The 15,142-nt window shown below is 42.5% G+C and overlaps 1 protein-coding gene across 4 annotated transcripts in view; it reads left to right on the top strand.

Annotated features, from left to right (window-relative positions):
• Window positions 1–15,142, top strand: part of LOC309616071 (uncharacterized protein) — a 382,792-nt gene that overhangs the window by 125,558 nt on the left and 242,092 nt on the right. For all 4 annotated transcript variants that reach the window (XM_082366269.1, XM_082366270.1, XM_082366271.1 and 1 more), the window contains exon 3: window positions 1,081–1,201. In XM_082366269.1, coding sequence (XP_082222395.1) covers window positions 1,081–1,201 — 121 coding nt within the window. The remainder of the gene's footprint in view (window positions 1–1,080; window positions 1,202–15,142) is intronic.

Raw genomic sequence — 15,142 nt, forward strand, 5'->3', positions numbered from 1 at the left:
GTATAGCATATCTTAAAACAGTCTCTCTATATGTCTGGGCTGTGGTAACACACCATAAGCTTTATTTGCCCACAGTTTAAGTAGTTAATGGAAAGAAAAATATCATTTATTTTCACAGCATATTTTCTGGTAAATCTTTCTATTCCTGGAAACTAGCAGGCACTCAGTGAATTTGGTGAATAAATGAGTGAGCACCATCTATTTAACTTCATTTGGAACCAACCTTAATTTTATTATAGTCTAGGTGGCCCTAATTGCATAGTTGCTTCAGTTACTAAAACTAGAATATCCAAAATATCCTATATGAGAAATGCATGTTTCATGGAGAAGTAAACACTTATCCTTTGGCGTGGGAAACAGATTTAGAGTTTAATAGCCTACACCCTTCCATCTGCTCCAACTATGAATTGTACGTACAATTTATCATCCTGACAGGATGACGCCGGGTTAAATCACTGGGCAGGAACAGCATGTGGAGTCCACTCTCTTTTGAGAAAGTCACCAGACCCTTTGTCACTCAGTGCAGGTCATTTTGCTTGTTTAGAGAGTCACAGCGTGATACAGAAGGAGAGGCAGGTATTCCCTCTCGACCTCAGGAGCCGTGTGCCTGTTTTAGAAAGAGATACGACTAAACATCTAAAATAATGCAATTCTATCAGTATCTCAATTCTCCAATCTTCAAGCAATTATTCTAATCATCAATAAGCAGCTCAAACAATTGAAATAATCCAAGCTTAAGATGAAAGGTTTTATAAAAAAGGATATTTGAACAAAACTGAGTGTCTGCACCACCATTTCCAATCCTTTGACAAGAAACAATTTCACCAATTAATGGTGAAAATAGGAAGCTTGCGTTCTAGACACTGATTGTAAGGTCCATGCAAAAAAATAGTAGACCGCAGGTAGGCGTTTCTTAAAGTGAATGACTTTGTTCTAGAGATTTTCCTCGGGACTTTGCAGTGGGGAAGCTCTCCTGCCGTGCTTATACCTGCAATTGTTACCTTTGCTCACTAATTCTCTTAAAAGATGAGACGCGTTAAGTTACCATTTTTTAAAATCTACTTTGTTTAAATCTCTTAGAAGATTGTGGAAACCACTGTAGAAACAGAAAATTTGAACGTCTCCTTCATGGACGACTAGAGCAGCTCTCGGGTCTGTGGAACAGTTCCCCTGTCAATCGTGCAAGCGTGAATCTGCTGTTGTAAGTATCACCACCTCCGGGCATTCTATACATTTCTATTTTTAAATCCAGCTTCTGAAAGTTAAGGATAAGATGGTGGAGTCTGATCACCCATCCTTCCATTGCCCCCAAGAGTCTCTGCCTGCTCCCAGCAGCCGCCCAACATGATGGGGAACCCAGTGAGGCTCCCTGGCTTGTAAACATGCCGCCTCGCGTTCCTTGGCGGTGATGCCTTTCCTTGCTCTCTTTCAAATGGAAGGCCGTGCGGTGCAGTGGTGAGCAGCTCGGGTCCTGCCTAAAGCTCTGCTTCCCAGCATCAGTTTTCTCACCCAGCGGCACCTGCACCCTGGGCTCTGGGGATTGACTGAGCGCGTGAAAACCGGTTGCAGTGAGCTGGGCTTGCTGTACGAGTGTCGCCCTCGGGGTCCGGCATGGGCCTTGTACTCCCCAGAAGAGATTCCCAGAAGGGGACACTGAGGCCCAAAGAAAAGAAGTGGTTTGTTGGGGTCACGCTGACCTACTCTGGATGGGGACCCAGGGCCCCTAGTTTCTGTCCTGAGTTTTCTCTACTCTCACTATTTTTTAAAATAATTTTTAAAGTGTTAAACTTCCTGTATTATTAACAATAATACAGAGACCAAAGCTAATTTTCAAGGGGGATTTTTTTTTAATTCAACAATGGTTGATTTACAATATTGTGTTAGTTTCAGGTGTACAGCAAAGGGATTCAGTTATATTTATGTTTATATGTATATATATACATATATATTTGTTTTCAGATTCTTTTCCATTATAGTTTATTATAACATATTGACTATAGTTCCCTGTGCTATACAATAGGTCCTTGTTGTTTACCTATTTTATATACAGTAGTGTGTATCTGTTAATCCCAAACTCCTAATTTATCCCTCTCCCACCCCATTTCCCCTTTGATAACCATAAGTTTGTTTTCTATGTCTGTGAGTCTGTTTCTGTTTTGTAAATAAGTTCATTTGTATCATATTTCAGATTCCATATACAAGTGATATCATATGATATTTATCTTTCTATGTCTGACTTACTTCACTTAGTATGATAATCTTTAGGTCCATCCATGTTGCTGCAAATGGCATTATTTCATTCTTTTTTATGGCTGAGTAATATTTCATTGTATGTATAGACCACATCTTCTTTATCCATTCATCTGTTGATGGACATTTAGGTTGCTACCATGTCTTGGCTATTGTGAATAGTGCTGATATGAACATTGGGGTGCGTGTATCTTTTTGAATTAGAGTTTTCATCTTTTCTGGATACATGCCCAGGAGTGGGATTGCTGGATCATCTGGTAACTCTATTTTTAGTTTTTTAAGGAACCTGTGTACTGTTTTCCATAGTGGCTGCACCAATTTACATTCAAGGGAGATTTTTCTTGTTCCAGGATGTATTCACATTAACAAGATTTTATTTATTTTAAAGATAAATGTTAATAGATCAGCCACTTTATATCTTTTATTCTCCAACCACAGGTTTATATTGTCATCAAAGTCATTATCAAAATTTTTATGACCAGATCTAGAATCTGTATGAATTACTAAAAGCTATATGATATTATAAGCCCCATCCTTGAGCTGTCTCAGCAGAGATGTAGAGGAAAGCATACTTATGCCCTTGGATCTAAATGATGGCATCTCGCCATGATGACATTTCCCCATATTAATCGTACTATAGGATTTGAAAGGTTGGGATGACATGTATATTAAAGGAATAACATTTTTAAGAGAAGATGGTCCTTACATTTCTTAGATTTCAGTATCCCATGTTTTAACTTTTTGGCACAAAAGTAAGAAAGGGATTTTAACCAAATAGAAATAACATATACTACTTACGATAAATAAAATGTCTCAGTAACGTGATTTTGAGTCTAAGAAGTCTAAAATGAAAGATTCATAGTGAATCTGACCTTTCAATGGTAGAAAACTCTTATGGGGCTATTTTCAGTTATAGGTTGTACTATTTCGGTTATAGGTTATAGGTCATTCCAATATTTGTATGCTATTTTTATTAGTATCTACAAAATCTTATTTTATATTTCCATGTTGTATCAAAATTAGGAAAATATTATCAGGTTATCCCTCACGGAAGATTCTTTCATATTATCATACTTTCTTTTAGATGCTTTTACTATATTTTTCTACAGAATGATAAAAATGTGGACTTAATCCAGGCAACTGCAAGTTAGCATGGGAAAATATTCATATGCATTTGTTTTGAATAAGTATCTCTCCCCTCCCATACCCAGCCAGGAGAAAAAATAGAAATTATAACAACTCTATCCATTTCTAATAGAAATTCCCCTGCTGAATTTTCTTATTTCTTTCCGCCAAGGAGGAAGAACAGCTGTATAAATGGAGGTAGGTCTGTGAACATGAACAAACATTTTCCACAGGGGAGTGTGTGTTAGGCTTTGTACATAGAACCCAGACAGGTGGGAAATTGGAAATTAGATTTATGAGAAACCGGTACTGATTCTTTTCTCAACTTACAGCGCATTGTCTTCAGGGGACTATGTGTTTCTCACAGGCAAAGGAGGGAATCCAGAGTGAGACACTACAGAGAAGGAGGAAGTCCTAGATGGGCCTGGTTTCAAAATAGATGCTAATGTACAGGATTCATAAGCCTACGGGCTGAGGTGGAACTATTTCAATTGTAAGAGTTTTAAAAAAGAGAAGGAGGGTAGGTGTGAGACAAACGCTTCAGGACACTGGAGCTACAAGAAAAACTCACAGCTGGGTCTGAGTAAAACAGTCCCCCCTCCTGCTTTATGGTGGTTTCTAGGTACCAGTGGGAAGGCCCGTGGCAGAGTTATTATGTTTCCCAAACCCAGGGAAGGAAATCCAACACTCTCCTGCATTCACCCTCTGAACAAGCTTCATTTTATTCCGGGGGAAACAAACTGGAATTTCGGCATGGGCAAGATGACTTTCAGCATGGGCAAGATGACTGTTTCAGACGCAGAAACATGGAGAATATCGCTAACAGAGTGTAACTCCTAATCAGGCTTGTTTACCCACCCTGGGAGCCACCGCGGGTCACGCCATTTGCTTGGTGCCGTTTGGTCTGCTCTGACGCCTAGTTGGACGGGAAGTCCTTAAGATTAAAGATTGTATTTTTATGGGCTCCTGCCTGCCTACTCCAAGCTATTAACTGAAGCGAACTATAACCGGGAGTCCGTTTCTAGAATGGATATTAACAATCATTTGTGTGTGTGTGTTCAGGATGAAAAATAAGAGGAAATCAAGGTGGAGTCATAGGGGCAAGAAGCACTAAGTAGAAACCAGCAAAGTAATTGGGATATTGGAAATAAAAGAGTTTCTGGGTTGAGGTAGAACTTTCTCGTTTGAGATCAGCATCGCATATATAATTAAAACAAAATTGATAAAGAACGCAGAATACTAGGATATTAATAGATAGGCCAAATAAAAGATTGCATCTTACTCTCTGCAGCTGCCTTTTACAAAAGACTTTATTTTTTCCCCCAGAACAATATCTTGGCAAATAGAAACAAGTAAATATTTGAGGAAAGTAAAACTGCCTGTAAGTGCAGGCAAGAGGCCGTTAGTCCTCGTTCAGCCCGTCTTGATGTTTTGGCTCGTTGTACAATTGTTTAAATGGAGCACGTTTTGAAAATCTCGTCATTGGTGGGTGACTTAAGGTTCTGTCCTTCATGTACATGCCACTTAGTTTTATACTTTTACACGTAGTGTTTGTCAGGGTAGGGAAACAAGGTGCCATGTCTGATTAAGTCAGACTTGAAAAAACACTTTAGTGTTTCAGAATGAATAATTGTTAATACAGTAGGAAATTCATACTGTATTTATTTCCCATGAATGTTGCTTTTAGGATGGTTTTAAAACTCATGACTTTGAATATAAGTTTTTAGAAATCACTGGAAGTTTTGGAATTTTAGAAGTGTGTGCGTGTGTACGCATGTTGGGGGGTTCACTTCAACATATAAATGAAACTGTGTTAATATTGTATGAGAAGAAAGTCTTAAAACATTTGATTCATTCTAATTCTCTGTTGAACTGCAAGGAAACCAATACTCACTTAATAAATTTTATTCAGATCAAGTCACAGAAATATTAAAATAATCCTTAATGTGGAAAATAATAGAATTTGACAATTTCTTATCAATAAAGCATCTGCTTATTGACACATAACAGTAATTCTGTACATTAATTTAATGTTCGTTGGAAAAGTAGAAAGTGAAAAGTTTGGCTTTAGGAAGAGAAATCCCTTCTAAAAGGAATAGCAATGGAAGCTTCATGTTTTGGGAGAACAAAAATACTAGAAATTTTAAAAATAAAATTTGATATATATTCAATTTAGGAAATTTGAAAAACAAAAAACAGCGAAAAATGCAAAGAAGGAAATAACAGTAATTCATAATCTCCCCTGCCATTGATAACCGCTGCTACTGTTTTGGTTTTCTTCATTTCAGCTCCTTTTCTGTGCTCATATATTATCTTTTTTTTTTTTTTAAGTATTTGTTTTATTTATTTATTTACTTATGGCTGTGTTGGGTCTTCATTTCTGTGCGAGGGCTTTCTCTACTTGTGGCAAGCGCGGGCCACTCTTCATCGCGGTGCGCGGGCCTCTCACTATCGTGGCCTCTCTTGTTGCGGAGCACAGGCTCCAGACGCGCAGGCTCAGTAGTTGTGGCTCACAGGCCCATATATTATCTTTAAGACGCTCTGTACTGATCCAGCAATGCCAGTATTTTTCGAAAATGGGATCTGTTTTGTAATTTGTTTTTACATATGACTATCAGAATACTTTCTGATTTCATTATTCTTTCACAACTCACGTTATAATTTATTTATTTAATCAATCCCCTGTTGTTGGCATTTAGTTTGGTTAGAATTCTTTAGTAGCAGGAGTTTAAGTGGAAAGTTGCCTTAATGCTAACCACTCTGGGCTCCTCCCAGCGCAGCTGTGTGTGAGGGCAATGCGTGTATCACCTTCCCTGGAGTAAACTCCTTCATGCTCTCTTCCCACATTTCTACCTGGAGCTCTTCTTTCTAGATTTCCCTACTGAAACCCTCTCACTCTGCTCTGCTATTAGCTAACATCAGACTGCTAAATGTGGTTTGGACTTTGCACTGTAGTAAAAAAAAAAAAATTCTAAACATCTGTCTTGGAGGTTTTTCTTTGGATCACATGGATTCTTCAGACCCTGGATATTATTTTCACCCATCTTAGGTACACAGCTTTAATTCTTAAATACTAAAATAGATCGTCCTTGTGCAGATTTCCTCAGACACCCCGAATGTAGCTTCCTTCCAGCCTGTAATAGCCCATTTTACACTTATCTGACAGGGCTAAGAATGCCTACTTTCCTGTTATTTTCCTCTTTTTGGTCTTTATATAGATAATATTTTGTAAACAAAAGGTGGACATTTTATACCAGGACCGAGACGGCCAGTGGGTTAGGAAAAGGAGGTGTCTTCCCGTGAAGGTGCTGAGGTTGCCTCGCTGCCTGCAACCATGCTCTGCGGGTGGGCTTTCGCCCTGGCGCCCAGGGAGACCCACTGCTTGATGAACTTTTGTCCTAATACTTTCAAGGAAAGGAAAGTTTCTCACAGTTCATGCATGTAACCAGTGAAATGAGAAATAGGGTCCACGTTGAGCTGAAACTCCTGGCATTCTTTGGGGCCTCATCCTTAGAAGTTCTTCCTTTTGTCCTTTGCATCCACTGAGAGACACAAACCCAGAAGTGATCCTGAAGGAATCATTCTCTTTTCATAGACTTTCCATCACTTTTTTTTTTTTTTTTTTTTTTTTTTTTGAGGAAGAGGAAATGAGCGGTCACTTATTATTCCTGGTTGCTTCCCCATGATTCTTTTTCTTCCAAGCCAAGCTCATGAGTGAGCTGGTTGCTTACAGAGCCTGTGAAGAAAGCCAAGTGCCGGCTTGGTTGGGCTCTGATGACTATTCCTTACGTGAAATCTGTGACCACACGAAACGAGTTCTCACAGGTATCAATGCATGCTTGTGCGTAGCGCCAGGAAACTGTGAATCTACACCCAAGATCTGAAATTGTTGCCAGGGCCGCTATGAAATAGAAATGACAGAAAAAGCCCGGCGATAAAAGGCATGTTGAATTTTGTTCACCTGAATGTAGTAAATTAAACTAAGTAAACCAGAGGGATCGCAGAGTGAAAAACAAAGACAAAAAACTACGCAAACTAATTAACATGTTAACACTCCCCCAGCAGCGATGATTGACACTTAAGAGTTAAGCTAGTCTGTTTGTTTTTAAGGCCAAGTCCCCACCGCCTGGAAATCACACAGTAGGGCCTGTCTGGCAGCCTGGGGCCAAGTGTGAGGAGCAGGAGAGGCCTGAGGGGTCCCTTGAAGGAGCAGCTCTTTGCACCCTCACTCCTGACCCGCGGGCCTTAGGCTGGCTCTGCTCAAAGCCCCTTCTCTCTCCCCTCCAAGCTGCCTGCTAGTCAAGGAATAGAAGCTGGGCGTGTGCTCGTTTCAAGGACTTCAGGAAACACGTGCTGCAGTTACCTCCCGAAGCAGGAGGGAGATGGACTCTTCTGAGTGGTGACAGCTTTCAGGACGGTGGTCCATCCAGAGGCGACTTTTACTACTGCAAATCCTTTTAGGTCTTCAGTGCTGACCGACCACCTTTACTGCCAGCTCCTGTCACACAGATGGCACTGGGCTTGGAGTGCTTGTATTTGCACAGTTTAGACTTCCGTACGATGACACCTACACAGACTCAGGATTAAGCTAATGTTAAAAGATTTCAAATGTATAACATACATCTATGTGTATGTACAGTGTATCTGCCTGTATGTATATAGCATGTCCATGAAGGAGAAGATTGAAACGTTAGACTTGTTTTTGTGATACATGGCTCACTTCTTTATAGAGCAGTTACATTATCAATAGGAAGAGTTTGATATTTCTTCCTTATTTTAAAAAGTGGTAAGTCTGCACGGTTGTCTTATTCTAACAGAATATTAGAGCAGTGGTTGTCAGCGTTGGGTGTGTGAGACTCACAGGACAGGTTTGTGAGGGACACAGATGCCCTGAGACAGGACAACCCCATGTAGGTCCTGGATGTTGGTTTCACGAGCGTGCCTAAGGGGTGGTCGGGACCGCCTTGGAGAAGCTGGCCCAGGAGCCCAGGGACAGTTCTCTGCCCTCCCTTTCTCTCCCGAGCTTTGATGTTCACATCCAGTCCTGCTTCCTGGACCCACCATCTTGTCTCCCCACACTTTTCACTCTTTGCCCAGCCAGCTCTTTTTGGGGCACTCAATCAAAGGTCGCTTCTTCTACTCACTGGCCCTCAGGCTGCATTCCTTCCTTTGATAAGATGGTGCTTTTTTGTCTGTGGCTCTGGGACAGCACTTAGAGCCTTTTCAACACTTCTTTGTCTGTCATCCTCCCAGCTACTTGAGGGCAATGACTTCTTCAATCATCGCTGGGATGCCCAAAGCCTAACATGGTCCCAGGCAATAGCAGCTGCTCCATAAAAATGTGTTGCAAGAATGATGTTAATGGAGATTTAACAGAGGACAGAACCTGCGTGATAAAGAATGAGCCCTGTTGGAGAAAGCTTGCAGGTGTGGTGTGGTGAGCGTGGAAGGCCACCTCTCGGATCCCTCCTTTCAAAACCCAGCGCTGGTTCCCACGCTGCTGGCAGGGAAGCCTGCTGGGAGCTCACCGCTCCGTGCTTTCCAGTGTATCATCATTTGTTGTGGCAACAGACACTTACAACAGGAAAACAAACAACAGAAATGTTTTCTCTCGCGGTCCTGGAGGGCAGGGGTCAGAGATCAAGGTGTCAGCAGGGCTCTGCTCCCCCTGAAGGCTCAGGGGAGAATCCTTCTTTGCACCCTCTAGCTTCTGGTGGCTCCAGGTGGTTTTGGTTTGTGGCTGCATCACTCCAATCTCTGTTTCTGTCTTCACGCGGCCATCTCCCCCTCTTTCAGTGTCTCTCCTCTGTGTGTCTCTCATAAGGACACTCAGTATTGGATTTAGGGCACACCCAGATAATCCGGAGTGATCTCACCTCTGGATCCTTAACCTAATTATATCTGCAAGGACCCTTTTTCCAAATAAGGTTGCAGTTTTCAGAGCTTAGGACACAGACATATTTTTTTTGAGGTGGGGGTGGGATACACCAAGTTTATGATAATTTGTTATGGCAGCTCTAGGCAACTACACCCAGGTATTCCCCCGACATAAGGGAGCTGCCTTGGCCGAGGCTATGGCCCTACTGTAGGCAGAGCTTAGCCAGTGCCTGGCGCATGATGGGGTATATAAAGGTCAGTTCCTTTGCCTCAGGGGGTGACAACGCTCCATGGGGTAGGCTGAGGTTTCCACTGCGGCTCTGACTCTGTCACAGTCAGCTCCCCCCGCCCCACCGCCCTCCCTGCCACTGACACCTCCCTCTGGCTCACGTCACAGCTTCTGACCCCAGAACAGGCACTCCCAGAAAGCTACCTGGGCGTCCATTTCACAGGCTGTTTTCTGCTGAGCCCAACCTGTGCCGTAGCAATTTCATAAGACTATACAAATTTGTCGAAAATATCATTTATTCTTCTGGGCCGTCTTCTTGACCACAGCCAAGATAATATAAACTCTATGCAAATCAGTGATATTGTTAAGTAAGAGTTAATAGTAAAGTCGTTTCTACTTCTTTGGTTTTTACTTCATTCATTTACGCATGGGGGTTCCACTCTGATCACACGAGCACCATCTATAGAGCGCATGTGAACGGTGTAACTGACTAAATCTTTTTCCATTTGGATATTTTTTATGTGGCTACTGTCGGCTTATTTCTGGAGCACTGTGGTGTGTAGGGCAGAATGATACTGTCCACGGGCACTTATCATCCTTTCACCCATAGATAAAAAAGCTTCCCAAAGTAAATTTATTTTAATGATGAACAGCCCGAGTTCTTGGGGGCCATCTGACTTGGGTTCCAACCCGGGCTCACACACTGACTTGGTCTTTTGTAGTTTTCCTATGCTTCAGCCTCTTATCTGTAAAATGAAGGTCCTGATAGCTGAGGCTGAGCTGCCCTGAGAAGTCAAGCGGACGCACAGGTAAACCTTCAGCTTGGCGCCCGGTGTGCAGGCAGTGCCGAGTAAGGAGCAGTGGTTGTATTCCTCAGTACCTGCCTCTTGCACTGGCTTCCGAGTGCACGTGGTAGTGCCTGTTGGGGGCAAACCGGCTGAGATTCCCCAGGGGAGAGGAAACAGTGAGTGCAGAAGGTTTAGTTCGCTTGCAGGGTATGGGGTGGGAGGTGGTGAACCCACTTTTTTTTCCTTTGGTCTCAGGAGACCATTACCTCTGGTCTATGGCTGCATCAGTGTGCTGTCCGGGCCACACAGGTGAGAATAACCTCCCTGTGTCTTTCAGGTCTGTCTAAGGGACCTGCTGCCTGGTTGGAAGGAAGAAAGCTTGGTCCCTGGGTCCCCTCTGCTGAGGCTGGCTGCGTGGCTACCAGGGAGGCAGGTGGCCGAGCCTGTAGGCCTGAGGTTAACGGTGCCCCTGGGGGTGCACGGGGCCACTGGTTAGTTTGCCTAACTAACTCCAACGTGGAGTTCCAGGGCACCGTGTTTGACCCACGATGGGCCAGTGTCCCAGATCTTATCCCTTTCCTTCTCAAGTTCAACTGTCTATACGGGGAATGCAGAATTTGAGTTTGTCCCTGAAGAATGAGTATGATTTGGGTGAACAATGAAAGAAGCAGTGGGCTATTTTGGTGTGAAGCAGCATGAACACAGGCGGGAGCGTGACTTTTCTTGGAAAGAATGAGACTAACTCGAAAAAAGGAAAGCTTTAATATGGAGATTTACACTGGACAAAGTTGAATTTATAAATTTGAGGGCAAATTATAAAATACCTGAGATTTTTAATGTCAAATCAATGCAGAAATATTTATGTTCAGAATTCAGGAATGACTTTAGCAACTTACAGTAAATTTCGTCTGGATCAATCACATAACATGACTTTAAGCGAAGAGATTACTTTGAAAACTACTGAAATAAAGAAGCAAATAGGGGTGGCACTGGAAATGGAAAATAAAAGAATGTAGGAAATATTGTAGGATAATAAATGTTAAGGAAGGGATCAAACAGAAGGCTGAATCTGATCCCAAGATATTAAGTCTCCCGATCAAGAGTGCTACTGACAGAAGGAGGAAAAATGGGAAAGGAAGCTGGATGGGTTGAAAGTTGGTGAATTCCATTTTGTACATATTAATCTTGATATCCATGTTGTAATGTCCTATATGCATGTCCTCTAAGATGCTAAACCACGGTAGCAAAGTGACAGATATCATGACATCTTGAAGAGGAGCTGGGAGTATATGGGGTAGGTGCCAGAACCCTGTGAGAGAGCAGAGAAGAACCTTCCTTAATTCCACGAAGTTTCACTAGATTCCAATTATGTGTGAATCATGGCCGGGTACCGGGGAACACAAATTTCTTCTTTTAAATTGATCATGAGGGGAAATGACACCATTGTAAGAGTTGTAACACTGTGGTGAACCCTTCTGCAGCAGGTTCTGGCTGGCAGTGTCTGTGTGAGTGAGGGGACAGAGGTAGTTTGAGGGAAAGTCTCACAGAAGGGCAGTCCGTGAGTTGGCTTTTGTAGTTCTGGGACACATTTTATTTTATTTTTTTAATTAATTTATTTTTTAGAGGGAACTTTATTTTTATTTATTTTATTTATTTATGTTTGGCTGCATTGGGTCTTAGTCGCTGTGTGTGGGCTTTCTCTAGTAGCAATGAGCGGGGGCTACTCTTCGTTGCAGAGTGTGGGCTTCTCATTGTGGTGGCTTCTCTTGTTGCAGAGCACAGGCTCTAGGCGTACGGGCTTCAGTAGTTGTGGCCCGCAGGCTCTCGAGCGCAGGCTCAGTAGTTGTGGAGCACGGGCTTAGTTGCTCCACGGCATGTGGGATCTTCCCGGACCAGGGCTGGAACCCGTGTCCCCTGCATTGGCAGACGGATTCTTAACCACTGTGCCACCAGGGAAGCCGTGGGACACATTTTAAAAGGAGAGGATGACAGAGGCAAAGACTAAAAAGCAAAGAAACGGCTTCTTGGTTTTACAAATAACCTTCAAATTGTCTGCAGCATTTAACAAATTAATTCACAAAAATGAGCGGCTAGGTTATGGGGAGGTGAAGCTAAAATACAGGCGGTTTGTATGCTGTGCAAAGAATTTTAGATTTAGTTTGTAGGTGATGAGGACGCATGGAAAAGTCTTTTAGCGCAGGAGCAACTGGATCGTTTTTGGATCTGTGCAGTGTTGGTACGAATGATGAATTGGTTGGGGTATCACTGCAAGACTGTTAGGAAACTAATGCATATAAGTCCTGGAGAGAAGTGAGATGATGTGAACTAAAAATGTTGAGGAAGGATAGGAGGGGGTCAAATTTCAAGTATATTCATGAAGTAGGATGGAGAGAATTGATGTCTGCTTATATGAGGATTCAGAGAAGGCAGAATCTAGGGTAACTCAGCTCCTGAGTCACCGGGCTGTGCACGTGGTGATACAGGGCACAGGGAAGCGGCAGTTTGAAGGGACCAGGGTCAACATGGGGGGCTCTATGAGTTGAGTGTCAGGCACGTTGAATTTGAGGTGTGCTGTAGACTGAATGTTTGTGTCCCCCCAAATTTCATATGTTGAAATCTACCCCCAGTGATTTGGTATTTGGAGGTGGGGCCTCTGGGAGGTGATTAGGTCATGAGGGTGGAACCCTCACGAATGGGATTAGCGCCCCTTTAAAGGAGACCCCAGAGAGCTCCCCCCTCCCTTCTGCCATGTGAACCAGGAAGCCGATTATCACCAGATAACTAATCTGCCGGCACCTTGATCTTGCATCCAGAGCTGTGGATCCATGTTTGTTGTCTGTAATCCACTCAGTCTATGGTATTCTGTTACAGCAGCCTGAATGGACTGAGATGCTGGTCAGGAGCTTAGAGAAGGTGTCTGGCTGGAGATGAAGTTTTATTTATTTATTTATTTATGGCTGTGTTGGGTCTTTGTTTCTGTGCGAGGGCTTTCTCTAGTTGTGGCAAGCAGGGGCCACTCTTCATCGCGGTGCATGGGCCTCTCACTATCGCGGCCTCTCTTGTTGCGGAGCACAGGCTCCAGACGCACAGGCTCAGTAGTTGTGGCTCATGGGCTTAGTTGCTCCGCGGCATGTGGGATCTTCCCAGACCAGGGCTCGAACCCGTGTCCTCTGCATTGGCAGGCAGATTCTCAACCACTGCGCCACCAGGGAAGCCCTGGAGATGAAGTTTTAAAAGTCATCAGCACATAGATGATAGAAACAGGACCTGTGTGAATTGCCTCAGGCCGTGGGTAGCATGAGACGACAAGAGGGCTGAATGCAGAGGTGTGGAAACGCCAAACCTCAAGGTTGTTGCCGCCCTGGAGATTATGCTGTTTTGACCCATCTTCCCTTGAGTCTATCCCCTATTCCAAGGTGCCTGAAGGTAACACATTTATTTAAAATATGTATTTTTTTCTTCTTTGCTTTTTTGTTTTTTCCCTAATACAACCACCTATTTATAATAAATGGAACTGGAGTACAGTACGGAAGAATTTTCCTCGTAATGCTGATCTCAGCTTTTTTAATTGCATTTTTTTCGGGTATGAGCCAGTCCCAGGGATTTGGCGAAAGCTGGTCTCCCCTCTTCTGGTGCTCTGACGGTGTCAGTAGGTAGGGAGTGAGTGCTAAGACGTGAAGGGAGACAGCTCAGGGAGTGAGAAAGAAGGGAGACCCCACCCAAGTGCTCATCCTGCAGGAGACTAACACTCATGACTCCCCTGACAACGTGTAACGTAGATGTTGCTCTCCCAGTTTTCAGGTGAGGAGAATCAAGCCTAGTTATGTTGTCTGGGAGCACACAGCTCATGAGGACCATGGATTTCATTCCAGACTTGCCTCTTGCTCTTTCAGGACCAGGTTTCCTATGTTCTGCCTTTCCATGAAACTTAGTCCTGTGAGTTTTAATTAAACTAAGATGTTGCCCATAACCCTCTTCATCAGGTCAGAGACATCCTGTGAGTGTGGACACGTCCATGGGGGGTTTGGAGAGAGAGCTCAGGTTGTGGTTTCCAGGCCACATTTCATGGCCTCGGATGGGACTCAGGGGCTGCTCTCTCCAGGAGCGCTGCTGTACCTTTTTAGAAGGACTGGCGATGTTTGGAAGGGCAGAGAGAGAAGGAAATGACTTAGGAACTGCCTCTCGTTCCTCTAGCGTTCTTTTCTTTCTGACATGTGGTTTAATTTTTGAGACACAATCATAACCTTTTAAATCTGAAGGAAATCCCTTGCTTTGTAAAAAGTATATTTACTCCATTAAAAAAGATTGTATATGCACATGGAGCAACATCTAAATAGAACAAAGGAAATATGGTGAAAAGTCATTGTTGGCTTTGTTTCTGCTAATTTCGGCTTCAGCTTTTTCCAGACTGATAAATCATTTTGGACTTTTTTCCCCTTCCTTTTCTAAGTCTGTGAGTTAGATCCTTATCTCATTTATTTTTATTCTTTACTTGTGGTTCGTAGAAATACTTAATGCACTACCTTTTCTCTGCCTTTAGGTATTAAAATGTTTTAGCTATATAAATTAAATTATATATTTATACATTTATATATCAAATAATGTAAAATAGTAAATACTTCAATTTAATATTTAATTTCTATTTATTTTATAAAAATATTAAATATTAAGATATTTTAGCTATAAATCTTCATTGTCACTATTTCCAAGAGCCTATGCTTTTCCATATCTTCTGTTATCAATAGTTGTTAAAGATAGAAAGTTTAAAAATTTTAAGGGGATAGATTTTTTAATTTTTAAAATAATTTCTATTACATTATGATTAGAGAATGCTGTTTTATTTCTATGTACCTGCTGGCGAAGCCCCTGTTCC

This window comes from Balaenoptera borealis (assembly GCF_965194805.1).
Source record: "Balaenoptera borealis genome assembly, chromosome: 18".
Lineage (NCBI taxonomy): Eukaryota > Metazoa > Chordata > Mammalia > Artiodactyla > Balaenopteridae > Balaenoptera > Balaenoptera borealis.